Source organism: Siniperca chuatsi, linkage group LG4, assembly GCF_020085105.1.
Source record: "Siniperca chuatsi isolate FFG_IHB_CAS linkage group LG4, ASM2008510v1, whole genome shotgun sequence".
In the NCBI taxonomy this organism is placed as follows: domain Eukaryota; kingdom Metazoa; phylum Chordata; class Actinopteri; order Centrarchiformes; family Sinipercidae; genus Siniperca; species Siniperca chuatsi.
In genome coordinates, this window is record NC_058045.1 from 28075646 (window position 1) to 28093701 (window position 18056).

Here is an 18056-nt window from a genome sequence, read left to right on the forward strand (position 1 = left end):
GTTAGAGAGAACAACATGATAGTGTTGTCAAAGGTATGGCACACGGGTGTTTTATTTTGTCTGCAGGGTTTGAAGTCAGTGGTTATGATAGGGGAGGGTAATAGGATTCAGGAGAGATCCGGACTGAGAGTGCATCCTAATGGAGGAGGGAGCGACAGAGCAGCAGAAGTCCATGAACCCTTTTGAAGCCTTTCATCTCAACTGGAGGACTCATTCTGCCCTCTAGTGGAAGGTTGAGTGAACTACATTTAAGTATTGTCATTTCTGTCTCACACGACATCCCTCTCCTACTATCTATTACTAGTACAGTTCTAAGCTAATTCTGTTCTGTTTCATTCATTTATCTTAATTTCTACATATTTTTGCTCATAATTACCAATCACACAACATCACTTTTAGTAACCATGTGCTGCAGGGTATCGTTTTAGTAATCTTGTCGTATTTTTCCCCCTTTGTTTATTGTAAGAGCATACAGATTCTTCTTAATCTGTTCTTCAACATCAGAACATTATAATGATGTGAAATGTCCATATAATTAGATTGTCTTTGCTAGTTAATTGCTTTTCTTGTGCAGCTGCGTATCAATCTAAAGGGGGTGGACAAAATACCACTACAACTACCACTGAAGACACCAAGGTCATATGCTCTGTAAATACTGTATGACCATATTAATTAAGATGCAATTCATTTAGGGTGGAAATAAATGCACTGCAAAATACTGCTTGCACACCACTTACTGTGAGCTTAATTTACCATTGAGTTGGGTCAGATCATCTCCTCTCAGACACAAAAAAGGTACTACTGAAGGCAGTTACTAACCTTTGACAGAGCTTTCAACCAAATCTCATGGTCTTCAGTGGATAGAGTTTGCTCACAAATTTAGTATTAGCTGCAGATCATTTGTACTGATTGCATTATTTTGAAGTATTCATGTTTTTGTGTCCAAGCCCCATATTAGAAAAGAGATTCAGTGGTTTATAGCTGTGTAATAAAAGACATATACTCACTCTTCTTCTGCACCACTGACTGTATATACATATACAATACATACAGTACAGTCAATGGCTCATACAACTTTACCTCCAGATCTAACTTGGTCCATGCTTTTAGAAATCTGTGATCCGATTATTATCCGCTATAACATCGTCCTTTATGCAAGAAAAAGGCTTCCTCTCTTTGTCCTCATTCAGTGTATGTATATGTGTGTAAGAGAGAGAGAGAGCTGTTTGGCCAGTTTTGTTTTATTTCACTTATTTTTTCTTTCTTTTCTGATCTTCACCCTTTTGTGTCTTGTCACTGTAAATACTGTAAGTTATTCCTCTATTTGATCGCCTCACTTGTCCACTGTCACAAGTCACCTTTCTTAGCCATGTTTTGTCATTTCCTACAACTCGGTGGTTGTGTGTTTTTCTCTCCACCCTTCTAGACACCCACTGGGAACATAACTGCAGGGTTTCTTTCAACCAAACATTACACCATTTCACCTTGAACAAGAAAGGGGGAAGCTAATCACTGAAATCAGATGCTGTATTGTTGGTTTGGAGTGAATACCTGCATACACTCTTAGTGGGCAAAAGAGACTGCCATAGATTAGTGGATTTAAATGAATGCGATATTTCGTTTAAATTTCAGCACACCACCATCTGCTGACTGATTAACAGTGAAAGTAGCTGATTTTGGATTCTACGAAACCCAGAAATTATGTTTGTTAGTACTTAAATCAAATTTCAAAAAGACCCCCTGATACATTGCCTTTGTAGAGACATGTGACCCGGAGCTGAAAAGTAACTGAAAAGATTTACACTAAATGACAGTTAATTCAATTTTAAGGATTAAACATTAAGTATTATGTTCAGCTGATTCCACAAAACCATTGTATTTCTTGCTTCTTGTCCTTTTGTGGGAATGGATGTTTTCTTGGCAACAGTGCTGCAGGAAAGGTGAAGAGGTGATGGGTTGATTAGCTATCTGGAAGTGCCAAGGAGAGTTTTGGGGTGTCTAGGGTGATGGAGGTCCCCAATTATTTTCCTGGCTGCATGGAGAAGAGGAGGTCATGACCCATGCCCTTCTCAGCAGACTGAGTGATGTGCTGCAGTTTGCCCTTGGACTGGACTGATGAATCTCCAAACCTGGCAGTTTGGAGCTCCATGAAGTAAAAATGAAGTCAGTTACAACTGTTCAAGACTGGAGTGGGAATGGAAGTGGACAGTACATTTCCAGCACTGTGGTAGCAGTTCCTTAACAGAAGGTCATGTGGTCCTGCATCCATCAGAAGTCATAAGCCCACTATCATAAGGAAGTCGAGTGTGTGTACTTTGAATTTAAAAAAACTACATTAAAAAAATGTGTCTCAAGTGTCACTTGCAGCCTCTGGCAACCTGAACCCTGAAGTAATACTTAATTCCTTTCTTCACATGATTTATGCCAAGTATTAAACATGAACTAAGTTTAGGGAAACTTAGGTTGGGCTTAATATTGTGCTGTATTTTTATGGTCTTTTATGGCATTAAGTACTTCTGAATATATGGTTAATATGGTATGCATATGTGTTTGTGTTGTGTGGTCAATAATCTTTCTTTTAAAAAGCAAAATTAGATTAGTTCACCTGTTTCCACCTGTTTCAAGAATCTTTACTTTATTTTTTGTACTACAAGTGCAGTGATCTGTTGTTTTGTTTCACAATACTGACACCCATTTCCAGAAGATGCCTGAAACAAGGGAAATTGAGACTTGGAACAAATAAAATTAACTCACGCCAATGACAAGAAAACATTTTTTGCAGCATATTCTGATCTTCTTCCCTTTAATGAATGAAAATGACATTATGTCTGTAACACACACCTATAGATATACTGTACAGTGGTTATCTTACTGATTTAAGCATTATAAAGCTACATATTTTTATTGTGTATACAAATAGTTCCTGCTCAAGACCAATAAAATATAAGCTTGCCACAAACGTTGCTATGACCCACTGAATTAGCTTTTCTGAACTGATCCCTGCCCAAAGATGAACTCAAACACAAACAATGAAAAGTAATATATGTAATATATGGTTTGAATGACAGTCACTTGACAATAAGTCAATTATCAATTTTGGACTAAAAAATCAAATCCAAAAATTGAATGACATTTTTTACAGATGGGTCATAATGGTCAGACTGTGTTTTCCACACAGATGTGAAATGTGAAATGTCTATGTGTTATGTGCTATATGACCAAATTAAAGTATATACAATGGAAAAACAATACAGGACTGTAAACATTATTTAAACTTCTGGTCCTCCACAGCTAAAGTCTGTTGAGAAGGATGTACCATATCCCATAAAATAATAAAATAATGAAACAATCAGATAATATATAATGCAAACAAGTATCACAGGCTAGGTGAAAGTTGGATTATTTATAGGTATATAATGCTCATTTGACTTTTTTTACAACTCTTCCAATGCATTTTCTTAAAAAAAACCTTCAGCTCATATAATAAATATAAGCAAGGACGTTTTTCTAAACATTCCAAACATAAATGATCGCGTACTTAATAGTAATTTCATGCCTTTATCTCCAATAATTTGAGCAAATAACCAATATCTTTTCATGCACTGCAGATGTTAAATGGTTTGTCAATCAACTAAAGGGGGCGGCCTCTTTTGTTTCAAGATGCTTCTCATTGGATGATATGTGTTCCTGGAAACGCCTTAAAAACATATCTTTCTTGTCATTGGCCAGGATTGACACGGCAACAAAATACGTGACCAATGCAAATTGGTGACTTTTCTGTCACCATCAAGCTTTTGAGCTCCCTACCAGCTAGCTAACGCAAACAAGCCAAGCAGCAAGCAGGGGATTGATGTGTGTGTTTGTGCGGTCATCTTTCTGCTTTTAGCTCTCTTGATATCCGTCGCATAACCCGCATTTCTTTTACACCTGTCTCATTTCTTCTTTGGTAGTCATACAACAATATAAAACTGAAGTTGCTTTGGTAAAGGTAAGGCAGATTTTCTCCCTTACAAACCCGCACCGGCTCATCCAAAATGGCTTCTGCTAGCTAACGTCTAACATCAGCTTGTTTAAGCTAACTATTAGTTTAGGAGCCGGCAGATAGCCTAGCTTACCGATGGCTCAGCTGATTTACATTCAAGTAGAAAATGGCGTCGTCGCCTAGCTACTCTAACTAGTATTTACACGAAAATAAACCTAGTAATGCATCGTTTAAATGTCATTTAATGTGACGAGTGTTGCATTGCACGTGATTCGGGCCAGGATCACTTCAAAACTGGCCTTAAATCCTTATGTTAAGTCCTTCTGCTAAGCCATGATGGGATGGCGATACAAGCACAGTCGACTGGAAACATTAGCGGCTAACCACGCTGCCCTGCCCCATTTCACTGCATCATGGTGTACCGTTAACGTTAGGTTTGCAGACCATTCCTGTTTTCAGTCTAAATAGCAAACCAACACAAAACATCTCGGATTAGACAGGAACTCTATTCCAATGCAACTGCAACCATTTCTCTGAACATACGTTTACACAACCGATTGAACACTTTTGTAAATTGTACAAAACAATTGTACTCAAACGTGGTAAACATCTCACCAATGTCGTGACATAGCTAGTTAACTTATGGATTTAGCCACCTAGCTAGCTAGTTAGTTAACGTTAGCGAGTAACGTTAGCGTTGGCCGGTTAGCTGACGCACCTTTGCTTTGTTGTAACGTTAGCAGAGCAAAGACTAGCAGATTTCTGCGTTTTGGCATTTGATGTCTTTGTGCCAAGCGAGCGCATAAATACTCAACTAATACAAGTATGACGTTAGTGTGAAAACTATCGTGTTTATAATTTACTTTAGTAAGAGGGTTGCTTTGATAATTAGATGTTTCGTTAGTGGCTAGGCCTGTATAACAAAAACCTGGCTACTGAACTGTTTACCAAGCTAAGTTGGCTAACTGACGTTGTCCATAGATAACGTTAGATAAGTCATGGTGCTCTGTTTAATGTCTGGTTAGGAATGTCATAGCTAATGATGTTTTCCCAACCCCCATGCAGTTATTAATTGCACTCCCTTTTCTCTTCCTCAGCACCGATTTCCCCATCCCTTCCTATTATTCTTATTCTTTTGAGTATTCTTCATTGTCAAGCCGCCAAAGTGGAGAGTGTGATTGCAGAAGGGGGTGCTTCTCGTTTCAGGTAATAAACCAAAGCTTGAACAGGAAATACCAACATGGAAATCCTTTTCTTTTTTTCCATGGTTAGCCCTCGGCTAGCATTTTGGGCAGGGACTTCCGGCCTTAAGAAGAAAGCAGGATGTGGGAAGGCTCAAAATGGCTGTCAGACACTTTCTTTTTGTGAAACCTTTTTGAAAAGGGGGGTTGGGTAGGCATAATGAACCTTAAGAAGATTTCTGTCCTGTTGGTTGTACATTGGTGGTGGCAGCATTCACCCAGTTCACATTATACAGTCACTGTAAACAGGATGTCTCACATCCTTTTAATGAAGTTTTAAAATGTCTAAATTGATTCAAATGCTCTGGGATGCTGTATGTGAAATGTAAAAGGCCGTTTGGGGGTTATACGGTTGTATGGTGCACCGTTTCAGCGAGTTCCACAAATTTCTGATTTCACATTTTATTTGGCAGTTGGCAAATTGGTTGCGTTCCAAGAATCTATAACGGACCCGGTTCAAGAACCAGAGCTAATCTGGTGGGAAAACACGATCAGTAATTCACAAATTTAAGTTCATGAATAATACATTTTTCAAAATAATCGAACAGTGGCCAGTTACAAAGGCATAAACTACTGCAGAGCTGTGAGAAAATAAAAAAAAAAAAGGAGCAAAAAAGAGATTTGTTTGAACTCAATTTTTTAGAAAACTACCAACCTGTCAAAAAATAAAATAAACCTTCAGCTAACTAAACTGCCCCACTACTTTAATAAAAGGTAGAAGTAGCAAATCTTGTAAGTGACATAACAGAAAACCAAATGAATGCGTATAAAATAATGGATTTATTTTGTAGTTAATTACCCAACATAAACCACAGAACTATGAGACACAGTTTGAAATGTGAAACAGTGCAACATGAAAAGTGTAACCTTGGTTATATCTGTTGAAGATGCAGTGTTGGCCAAACCAAAGCTACATGTAGACATGTAGGGTTTTGTTCCACTCAGTTGACTGAATGGCGCACTAATTTGGTGTTGCTCTTGATAAATGTGTGCATTGTCATTCTTCAAGCTGCATCTCTGGCTCTCAAATAACTGATTGTGACACTTGAAAAAACATCATGTAATGTTTATTCATGAAGCTGTTGGCCAGGCCATTATTCCTACTTAGTTTCCACTTTCAAATTATTTATTGGTTTTAATGTGATTTTTCCTGCAGTTATAAAACACCTAAAATAACACTAAATAATCACCCTAAACCGAAGGATACACCTAGTTAGTAGTTCAATCCATAACACATTTAATTATGACAGTTTATATCTTAGTGGCTGATTGTATTGTATTCTTATAATTTGGTTTTCTAATTATGCATTTTTTGTGATTTTTAAAAATGTAAGTTCAACTCACTTGTAAGCGAGGGCTCTCTTGTTCCTCAATGTCTTCAGCGTGGATAAAGGTTGAATGAATGAAGAAGCAGGCTCATTCCTTCAAACCATTGCATGTACCCATTTTTTCCCCTTCCTTGTGTTTGCTTCTACAGTGCTTCTTCGGGGGGAGGAGGTGGTAGGGGTGCACCTCAGCACTATCCCAAGACTGTCGGCAACAGGTTTGTCATTTGGCATTTTTCCAGAGCAGACTTTTAATGTATAGTGATTTAGTTATTAGCCGTATGGCACCAGTGTTTTTCTCACTGGCAGAAAAACTGCACTAGACAGCTTTGTTGTTTTACCAACTGGGCAGTCTGGGATAATTTTACAACAAAGGGTAAAAAAAAAAAAAAACGGAGGAAAGTGTTAAAAGGCCTAACATTGGCAACAAAGCACTCAGACGTAGGCAAAACATTTGTTTTGACTGCTTGTGGTGATTATTGTCTCCACCCAACACCTGAGTTTTAATTTAAGTAAATAAGATGAGGCATAAAGGAGGTTTGTATTACAGCCCCATTGTGTGAGTTGGGCTGGTAAGATAGACTTGGTAATGTAGCATTTGTGGTATGAGTTTGGAGTCACTTGTAAAGTAAGTATTGTAAGTGCTTTAGGTTTTGTGCTAGAACAATCACTGTATTATGAGGGCATTTGTGTATTTTCCTGTACCAGCCATGGTGTCACCAAATTCTGTGGTACTCACTCTCTGTGTACTTCTACAGCGAGTTCCTGGGGAAAACCCCAGGGCAAAGCGTTCAGAGATGGGTTCCTTCACGAAGCACTAGACGAGATGTCAACTCCAGCAACGAAAAAGAGCGTCACGATGCAATCTTCAGGAAAGTGAGGGGGTAAGGTTCAAGCCCTTGTGCGTATTTGAAGAGTTAATTGATCAACAGTGAGTGTGGTGTGGCTTACAAAATTTAAATGTTTGAACAATAATCTTGAAATTTGGAACAGTGTCTTAGACAAAGGTTACAGGACTCGAGGTGAGGCGAGGTTTGAAAGAAAATACATAATTCCTATCAGAAAATATACCACTATGATCTATGCTGAGCTGCAACTTCTGGATCTCCCTCCTCCTCATCCTCGGAATGATTTCCCTTGTTACTGACGTGCCTTTCTAAATTCATGTTCAGAAAATCAACATGTCTAACATTAACTCACACACTGGCAGAATGCTATGCGCTCCGTAAGAATAAGATTTTTTTTTTTATATAATCGGTACAGTAGAATTACCTAAGCCTAATTGTAGCCCTTACAGCCGCTTTTTAAATGTGTCAGAGAAAGGTGATCATGGATGTAGAGAATAGGTGGTACATTAACTTAAAGTAGAGCACAGAAAACTAGTCTTTTTAAAAAATGAAAAAAATAATAATCAGGATGGTATTTGTCTTGCTGAAATTCTGGCACGTCGCCACATGCAACTGAATGTATGGGAAAGCCTTCTTGATAACATTATGTCATGCCAACATCTTGATCTTGCATAATCGTACTTCCTTATCTTGCTGCCTCTCCCTTCCCCTCCTTATTTTCCTAGCATACTCAACAAACTCACGCCTGAGAAGTTTGACAAGCTATGCCTTGAGCTCCTGAACGTGGGCGTAGATTCAAAACTCGTCCTTAAAGGAATCATCTTGCTGGTAAGTGTACATTTTCATTCTTTAGTGCTCTGCTAAATGGAAATGGATTAATCTATTCTTGGCAGGCCACTCTGAGTGAGTCATACCCATATACTACACGTTTTAATTACCTGAGTGGTCCCTCTCTGGTTTCTCCCCTCTCTCCTCCCTCACTGTGGTTTAGATTGTAGACAAAGCCCTAGAAGAGCCGAAGTATAGCTCGCTCTATGCTCAGCTATGTCTGCGCTTGGCAGAGGACGCACCAAACTTTGATGGCCCTTCATCTGAGATCCAAACATCCCAAAAACAGAGCACAGTAAGTGTGGCAGTTCACATTCTGCTACAGTTAAATACATTTTTCATCCTTGAGTGTGTTTGTTCCCCTCCTTTATATCTCTGCTGCCATTTCTGTTCTGCTGAGCAGGCAATAATAAAACCATCGGTACCACTCTTCCCTGATAAAAGCTGATGATTATTTTGTTGTCATTATTAACACCTCCTTCAACTCAATTGTAAAATAAAGCTCATTCTTCAGCTTTTTTGTAATCTATGCTTCTATTGACACGCTGTGCTTTGATATTTATTGTTGAGCTACATCTAACCAGTGGATAATGTTGTTTTTTTTTTTTTTTTTTTTTTTTTGTTGCTTTTACTGTTGTAGACCTTCAGAAGACTGCTGATTTCCAAACTTCAAGATGAATTTGAAAACCGCACCAGAAATGTTGAAAGTAAGTTCATGTCTTTGTGTATCTTGTATGAGGTGCAGTATCTTTCTAGCTTATTTCACCATACCTGGTCCACTACTAACTTCTCATCCTCCTTTCACACAGTCTATGACAAACATGACAACCCTCTTACTTCTGAAGAGGAGGAGCAGCGTGCCATTGCCAAGATCAAGATGCTTGGCAACATTAAATTCATCGGGGAACTTGGCAAGCTCGACCTCATCCACGAATCTATCCTTCATAAGTGCATCAAAACAGTATGTGCGCTCTTGTGTTTTGTGTGTTTTGAAATTAACCTCCTTTGAATTTTTTGAAGGCACGGTTTCTCATTTTGTAAGACAAAAAGAGTAATAATCAAACATGAAACCAGTACATTGAATGACACTGCCTTCCTTCTTTCCTTAATCTTTTCTGAAGCTTCTGGAAAAGAAGAAGAGAGTCCAGCTCAAGGATATGGGGGAGGATCTGGAGTGCCTCTGTCAGATAATGAGGACAGTGGGGCCGAGACTCGACCATGAGAAAGCAAAGGTAACTGCTCCAGCCTTTCATGGCACCATAACCATCTGGAGAGGCTGTATATGGCTTTGTGTGTGTGTGGAACAACATGTCACATTCAACACACAGGGATAATTCTTGCAAAAACGTGTGCATAAACTATTTATAGGTCAGCCAGTTACTTATGCTGTTGCATGCCGAAGTAAAACCCTAAAAGCTTTAGTAAAGGACTCACAATTTCTATAAGATTATCAGGGTGGTTAACACAAACCAGACATTTAACATTTTGGGTTTAGCTGGTAAGGGTGTTACTTTTTTTTTTTACTCAGCCTGTCTCTTTTCTCTGTGCCTTTTTGTGGACCTGTCTGGGTCGACTGTCATTTTAGGTTCTGGCTAAGCCCATCATCTGCGTGGACACAGCCTCATCCAATGCCCCACTTGGCTCACAGCCAGTGGTAACATAAAATTTGCTGCTATACTGTATGTACGAGCTCTGCCTGTCCTCACTTCCTCTCTCCATCCTTTCTCCAGTCTTTAATGGATCAGTACTTTGGCCGTATGCGATCCTTAATGAACAACAAGGAGTTGCCCGCTAGGATCCGCTTCCTGCTGCAAGACACAGTGGAACTGCGAGAAAACAATTGGGTCCCCCGCAAGGCTTTCATCGACAACGGACCAAAGACGATTAACCAGATCCGTCAGGATGCAGTGAAAGTGAGTCAGGTGAAATAATGGTGCTCATTGTTTAGATCGCCCACATTTTGGGATGATTAATAATTAATGTCCAACATCAGAAGGTTGAGGCATGCATGTGTTAAAGGGCTCCATAAATAAACGTTTAAAATTATAACCCCCTCTCTTACAAAGAACCAGTTTCTGCACGTCAGCAAGCAACCATTTGTGAGGAGTGTGAGTCAGCAAGGACAATGTCCTGACAAAGAATGCACAGGATGTAATTAAGTTTGCGGTTTGTATCGCTGAACCGAATGCCTCGAAGCTTCTACCGTTGCCTTGGTAATCGATCTCCAAATCAGTATTAGAATGCTGCTGGGTGTTTTTTAATTATTATATATGCATTACCCCAAAAAGCCCAAACAGCCCATGAAATAAGAAATAGTAATCTAACATTAAACGGCATCTTAGAGCGCAAGAGGATGACAGCAACGCAGTGTTTCCCCTAGGTTGACTGCTTGTTATGTAACGCTGGAATCACGCTGTCGGGAGATGCAGTGAATTAAACCGACGGTGAGTAAGAAAATGTATAAATAATGTGTCATTTGTTAAGCTAGGAGTAAAGGAAAAGGCTGCTAGGCAAATTTATGTAGTGTAAAATGCCATAGGCTTAAGCTAATAATGGTGCCTAGCAAAAAACAACTGTGAACCTTGACAGTTATAATCCCATCCCCCCCACCCCCGTCGAAGCTTCGAATGTTCACGGGTAATTCTCACTAAAGCTTTCGAAGCCCCAAAAATGGTATTCAGGACAGCCCTACTGGTTTAATAACGGTAGTAGTAGTACAATGTAGTTTAGTATGGAGTTTTTTCTTGCGTTAAGTTGACTTCTGGGTTAGACTTGTAACCATGTTATTGGACAATTTAATGACACCAGCTCTGTTCTGTGTGTTCCTGTAGGATTTGGGTGTTTTCATCCCAGCACCCATGTCTCAGGGGATGAGGATGGACTTCTTCCTGGAAAGCCCCTTCATGCCTAACAGAGTAAAACTGGACAGGGAGACTCTCGGGGGATTGGCCGACATGTTTGGACAGATGCCAGGTATGGTCTTTGTTCCTTGGTGTCATGACCTGTGTAGCCACATCTCATTATGTTTTCATTTCATTTTCATGTTCTTGGTGTTAAAACTGGACTCGCTTTTTATTCTTATTGGCATTATAAAGCTCTTAAAAATGTCTCATTTACCTTTTTAGAATGACCCCTTAAGTTGTTGTGGTGCACAAAAGGACGAGCTAAAAGTGATACAATATGGTTTTTGTTTTGTTATCACCTTAGGGTGGCCATTTCATATAATAATCCAATGTTTCTCCTGCTTGGACCCACTCCTGTGTGTAAAATCTGTACTAACATCATCTTTGTACTTTTTCCTCAGGCAGTGGGATTGGAACCGGCCCGGGGGTCATTCAGGATAGGTACTCGCCCACTATGGGACGCCATCGCACCAACCCGCTCTTCAACGGCCACAGTGGCCACATTGCCCCTCCACCACAGTCACAGTTTGACATGGGGCCAAAGTCTTTTGTTAAGTCCAACCAGGTAATCATACTAACATTGGAAATTAATATCAGTCGGGCTAACAGTGATTGATGTTGCTCTACAAATCTGGAGGTCAGTTTAAAAAAAAAAAAAAAAAAAAAGTGATCATCTATGCCCATGTGACTTTCGACAGGTTCAGAACCAGCATTTCCTCAACCAGAACCAGAACCAGAACCATATGGCCCAGCAGCAGGTCCAGTCCAAGGACATGCCTCCACGTTTCAGCAAGAAAGGACAGCTCAATGCAGATGAGGTAACTAGAACTAGTTGTAGCTGGGTTGCAGGATATGGACAAAAACATCATAGCAGTTATTTTGTCATATAGAGTACTAAACAATATATTAACTAAACTAAAGTGAAAACATCAGGCTCCATGGTGCACTGAGCCAGATAAGATACTGCACAAGGTATAATCACACCAGGATTATTGGCTGTATCGTGCAGTCCCGCCTGCCAGTGTTTGTCTACATGCCCAGTGATTATAAAAAGACGCGTTATTCTGAGGAACACAACCTGCTGCCAGTCTTTCTTCTACCTTTTACTCTGTCTTTGAGCTCTATCTTTCCTATCCTTCCTCCACTCTTTTCTTCAAACTGGTAGCTGGTCCGCTGACTGCGATTATGAGATATGAGGGCATGGATTTAGCGAATCTGCAGATTTTGATTTTTATTTAGATTTTTATAAAGAACATGACTAATCCTATTGTATGCTCTGTATTTATGACGCTTCATGGTCCCACAGATCAGCCTCAGGCCTGCTCAGTCATTCCTCCTCAACAAGAACCAGGTACCCAAGCTCCAGCCCCAGATCCCCACCATGATGCCTCCCAGCACCCAGCCCCCTCGCACTCAAACCCCCCCTCTGGGACAGGTAAGAGACATTCCTTCTCACAGTTTGCCACTAGGTTAGTTTAACTAACATAAATGTAGATAAGAGGTAGAACACAATGAAAGAATGCACAAACGTTTTAAAGACGATGTAAGGTTTGAGGGAAAACAATGTCATAACAACTAGCATGTAAAAGGAAAAAAAATAAGCCTGGCCAAACCCAATCATCATAAACTGTTATGGTGTCTTGGTGGAACTATAGCTGTGTGATAATCACATGACCTTTTGCCTCAGCCTCCACAGCTTGGCCTGAAGACCAACCCTCCGCCCATCCAAGAGAAACCTCAGAAGACAAACAAGAAACCACCTCCTGCCAGGGAGGAACTGCTTAAAATGACGGTAGGTAAAACAAAAATTGTGTATCTTCCACTGTGTTCAGTCTAGAACTGCCGTTTCCTATTTGTTAATCAAACTGACCACAGCTCATTTCTATGCGCTTAAATCTTCACTTCAGGAGGCGATCATGACTGAGTACTTCAACAGTAAGAACCTGGCTGAGGCTGTGAGCGGCGTGCGAGAGATGAGGGCTCCCAAGCACTTCCTGCCAGAGATGCTGAGTAAGATCATTGTGTGTTCCCTGGACCGTCCTGATGAGGACAAAGAGCATGCCAGCACTCTGATCCACACACTTCGTACTGAGGGCCTCATCACTGGAGAGAACTTCATGCAGGTACACGCATACAACATTCATTTTATATCACACTCAAGCTAGAATGACACGAGTCTGAGAATTAATCCTAACATATTTGTCACTGATGAGCCCAGAAGACGGCTCATTATTCATGTTCTGGCATTTCCTCTCACGTGTGCAGGCTTTCCTCAACGTCCTGGACCAGTGCGCTAAGATCGAGCTGGACGTGCCCCTGGTGAAGTCCTACCTGGCCCAGTTTGCGGCTCGGGCCATCATCGCAGAGCTGGTGAGCGTGGCGGAGCTGGCTCACCCCCTGGAGAACGGCACCCACTTCCCCCTCTTCCTGCTCTGCCTGCAACAGACGGCCAAGCTGAAGGACCGAGAGTGGCTCACCGACCTCTTCCAGCAGAGCAAGGTCAACATGCAGAAGATGCTCCCAGGTACTTGGGTGCTTTCTACCTCTCTCCTGTGCGTGTTGATCACATAGCCATTGATGAAGCTGCTACAGTCATAAACATTCCAACACAGCATCTAACTGATCTTTACAAACGTTTGAAAAATCCCACTCCTCTGCCCAAATACATCCTACTGCTGCAACAGTTGTTACCATTTTGACCCCCTCTGTATAACTGATTTGTTCTTGGCAGAAATCGATCAGAACAAGGACCGCATGCTGGAGATCCTGGAGGGGAAGGGCCTGAGCTTCCTGTTCCCGCTGCTGAAGCTGGAGAAGGAGCTGCTGAAGCAGATAAAGGCAGACCCCTCTCCACAGTCTATCTACAAGTGGATTAAAGACAACATCTCTCCCAAGCTTCACACTGATAAAGGCTTTGTCAACATCCTCATGACAAGGTAAATACACAGCAGTTTATTTTGATGAACACTGACAAACATCTTGAAGTTCAATGTTTACATTTCAAACTTAATTAATAAACATTTAAAGGTCCAGTGTGTAACATTTAGGAGGAGCTATTGGCAGAAATGGAATATAATATTTTTAAGTGTTTTCATTAGTGTATAATCACCTGAAAATAAGAATCATTCGTTTTCATTACCTTAGAATGAGCCGTTTTTATTATTATTCAGTTTACGATGATATAAAATGGCGAAAAGCAAAAAAAAAATCATCATATTGGAGAAACTGAAACCAGCAAATGTTAGTCATTTTTGCTTGAGAAATAACTTAAATGATTAATCGATTATCAAAGTAGTTGGCAATTAATTTTCTGACAGGCGAATAATCGCTAAATTGTTGCAGCTCTAACTTAAGATTGGGCATTTGTTTTTGGGGTTTTTTTGCACTCAAAGGTAAACATGAGGAGACTGAACTCATGGTGGTCAGGGTCCAAAATTAGCACTTGCTAAATGCGAGTAGAAATCTTATGTTGGTGTCTGGTTGCATTTCTCCAAAAGTCGATTCTGTTTCTGCTTTTCTGGTGCAGGTCGCTGCATTTTATTTATTTTTTTGTTCTTATTTTTGTGGGGGGTTTCTGGCACCACCTGCGGCCCCCCGCCACCGCAGCCTAAACACACTGGTATTTTCGCCGCAGTGCCTGATTCTGTCTGACTGAAGCCCGGGCCACCTTCCTTAAAGGGGGAGGCTCAGCCAGTAACACAGGTGCAGTTAGGCCAAGGGTTGCTAACCTAACTTGTTAGAAAACATAGTAACTATATGAATTCATATAGTTAAGTGTTTGTTTACCAGTGCCCCTCTCTGCCTATCAAGGTAGAGGAAGTCTATTTCAGTAAAAGTACTAATACCACACTGTAAAAATATTGCATTAAAAATTTTACTTTTACCATTAGTAAAAATATGTAAGTATAATCAGGAAAATGAAAATGTACTTAAAGTATCCAATGCCCCCACTGAATTATTAGTATTAAAAAAATACTCCCAAAAAAACTAAAACAAAGGAAACCCTGTATCACTGTACATCGCACCCTATGCAGTTTTATGGCAGATAGACCAAAAAGTTGATTTTGGAACCCGATGGTGGTGTTTCCTTTTACTGCACAGTTGTATACATTCAAAGAAGTGCAAGACTGCATACTGGAAATGATCTGACTTAAAATGAGAAGACCTTTAGTGTAATTGACTATTGTCTTCTGATCTTTTCCCAGTTTCCTCCAGTACATCTCCCAGGAGCTGTGCATGGCGGAGGGCGATGAGCAGCTGGCGGCCCCCTCCAAAGAGCAGCTGGAGCAGGAGAAACAGCTGCTACTGGCCTTCAAGCCCGTCATGCAGAAGTTCCTGCACGACCATACCGAGCTGCAGGTCAGCGCCCTCTACGCCCTGCAGGTGCACTGCAACGCCAGCGGGTTCCCTAAAGGTACAGTTCTCCCAAGACTTAGACAATCTACTAGAGCTAGACTGATATAGCAGTTATTAACTTATTGCAAATATATCGCTATCCGTGTACATGTCAGCTAATAAGTCACAAGACATTGCAGTACAGAAATGCCAAAATAAGTTCGAGGTAGTTTAGAAACTACCTATCAACTGTATCATTACATAGTTTGTCCACCAGAGAGCACTGACAACAGCAAAATGTCCTGCTAAGTGAATAATTTAGTCATAACATAAACATTTGACAAAATATTATGTGTTGAACATTGACTGGTTTGTCATTGAACATTTTAAAACTCTGGTGTTGTGTTGTATCTGTTGGGCTGTGCTGCCTACAGTTACAAGTACAGCAGCACCGGCTAAAACAATGATTTGGATGCACTATGAATACTTCAAAATTTGTGTGGAAACATTCTTTAATGCTTTTTTATTTATTTTTAATTTTAATTTTTTTCCCATTAAGGCATGCTGCTGCGCTATTTTGTCAACTTCTACGACATGGAGATCATTGAAGAAGAAGCCTTCCTTGCATGGAAAGAAGACATTACTCAAGAATTCCCTGGAAAAGGAAAAGCTTTATTCCAGGTACAGTAATGCCATCACAGTGGGTTCTTAGTTTAGTGTTTTGTTTTTTCTCAAACATCTGCAGTAAATGGGATTACTCTCAAGAAAAGAAATTGCCATTTAATTTGTGTGACTGAATATCCTCAGCTATTCGCAGACATCAGATCATACGGTTTATGTCAAACATTGAATGATTTTATTTTGTAAAAGACTGACAGGAATTTACATAATTTTCCACTTTGTTTTCCCTCCGTCAGGTCAACCAGTGGCTCACCTGGCTGGAGACAGCAGAGGAGGAGGAGTCAGAGGACGACGCAGATTGAGAAACCAAGCAGAAGCATCATGGTGTAGAAGATAAACCTTATTATTACAGTCGCCTTTCCTTTATTAAACTCCATGCTTAATTTAACCACTACCATGTGGCACTCAGCTGCTTCCGTCTTGCGAATATAAACCGAAAGCTTGTTACCTGTAGGGCCTCATGTGTTACCACCAGTACCGTGATGATAGGCTGAGAAGCATCATTTGATCTGTTGCCTAATGGGTATTTGTTTGTTTTGGATCTGTGTCCTGATCTGCTACATGAATTCTGAAGTGGCTCAACCATGTGTATTTTTTTTTTTTCTGACTGTATTAAGTTTGTAACCTTTTTTTTTCTCACTGTATTGCATGTTTTTCATTTTCACTCAATTTTTACTGATTTGAACCTTCCCCAATAGGAAACAGCTTTATTTAAAAACGTGTAGAATTAATGCTAGTTAAAAGCATAAGACCATTAACAAAAGCTCTTGTCGATGACCTGCTTTGTGATCTTCTGTAAGGGTCCAGCCTGGATGTACTTCCATCACACTCATGTGATCCTTATAAACAGCAGAGGGGATTTAGAATCACCAGACAGGCTGCAGATTGATCCATATAGTGAAAATCAAAGACAATATGTGACTTTCAGCCTTTGTGTCAGAAAGTATGATGAATTGCATGGGGGCCCACTGAAGTGAGAGCCAAGCATAAGCTGGCAAAACATTAAAAAATGAATTGAGGTGCGTGTTTAGTCTACTTAAAAGCCAATCCTTCTTTTGTGATTGATTTACCCCCCTTTTACTGTCCTTCTTTGTTGACTTTTATTACATGAGTGGTTGCAATACTCATCCTCCAAATGTTACAATATTTAAAAAAAAAAATTGTAATCATTGGTGTGCCGCCGTAACGTTTCAAAGTTGCCTGTGTTTCTACCTCTTAGTTAGATGGGCTTTTGTTAGTTTTTGTGCTGGGATAATAAGATCTACTAAGAAGAACCTAGAGCCCAAGTACATGCTGATCTATTTGATTTAGTCCTGGCTTAATTGCACAATAAATTTATTGAAGCAGATTTTTTCCTACGAAGCTTCAAATGGTTTACGAGTATTAATATTTAAGAACGAAACGTTTTTATTGATTTGATAGCTCCACGTCCTCCTTCAGAAATGTACCTGTTAAAAGGTGGGGTTTCAGAGAGTCATTTCACCCAGAATTTGGAGTGAAAATGTGAATGTGGCCTGTTTATTTTGATTGCTCAACATGGAAAATGAAACGTGAATTTTTAATGTTTTTCTTAATTGACAAAATATAAGCAAACCCTTAAAATAGGTTGCGATTGACCCCAAAATAAAGTAACAGCTTAAATGAGTAAGAAATGATAAACATCAACTTTTACCCAAGAATTGTGCTCACAAGCCCTGTTTATGTATAAGGCAATGGATTTGGATCATATTGTAAGGTATTCAAAATTATTGTGCACCTCTATTGCTTTAATGTCAATAAAGTCCAGTACATGAGCACCGAAACTATTTCTCACTTTTATTTACAGATTTTCTTGACATATTTCCAACTCTACATCAAAATGCTTCACGCTCGGTTACACACTTTCACTCCTGAGATGACCACAATCTGATTCT

At 40.0% G+C, this 18056-nt stretch overlaps 1 protein-coding gene and 1 non-coding gene across 3 annotated transcripts; both read left to right on the forward strand.

Annotated features, from left to right (window-relative positions):
- Nucleotides 1-3743: 3743 nt before the first annotated feature.
- On the forward strand, nt 3744-17945 carry eif4g2b (eukaryotic translation initiation factor 4, gamma 2b). 2 transcript variants are annotated; one of them, XM_044192479.1, is made up of 21 exons: nt 3744-3988; nt 5080-5188; nt 6701-6766; nt 7307-7432; nt 8122-8224; nt 8388-8519; nt 8865-8931; nt 9034-9185; nt 9346-9456; nt 9955-10137; nt 11056-11197; nt 11529-11692; nt 11826-11945; nt 12434-12562; nt 12815-12919; nt 13035-13250; nt 13393-13651; nt 13859-14063; nt 15333-15541; nt 16022-16143; nt 16380-17945. In XM_044192479.1, the coding sequence occupies exons 8-21, from the start codon at nt 9102-9104 to the stop codon at nt 16443-16445; spliced, it is 2115 nt and encodes a 704-aa protein (XP_044048414.1). In that variant the 5' UTR covers nt 3744-3988; nt 5080-5188; nt 6701-6766; nt 7307-7432; nt 8122-8224; nt 8388-8519; nt 8865-8931; nt 9034-9101; the 3' UTR covers nt 16446-17945. The 2 variants fall into 2 exon arrangements, with proteins under 2 accessions (XP_044048414.1, XP_044048415.1); XM_044192480.1 differs by having other exon boundaries at nt 3835-3852.
- Nucleotides 12161-12329, forward strand: LOC122875634. Its single transcript, XR_006377868.1, has one exon. It is a non-coding gene; the product is annotated as a small nucleolar RNA SNORD97 (small nucleolar RNA).
- Nucleotides 17946-18056: the final 111 nt, after the last annotated feature.

Coding starts and splice junctions, on each gene's coding strand:
- eif4g2b (XM_044192479.1), top strand. CDS start 9,102: ATGCTTGGCAACATTAAATTCATCGGGGAACTTGGCAAGCTCGACCTC. Junction 13,251..13,392: donor CTGGAGAGAACTTCATGCAG/GTACACGCATAC, acceptor TCACGTGTGCAG/GCTTTCCTCAACGTCCTGGA. Junction 16,144..16,379: donor AAGGAAAAGCTTTATTCCAG/GTACAGTAATGC, acceptor TCCCTCCGTCAG/GTCAACCAGTGGCTCACCTG.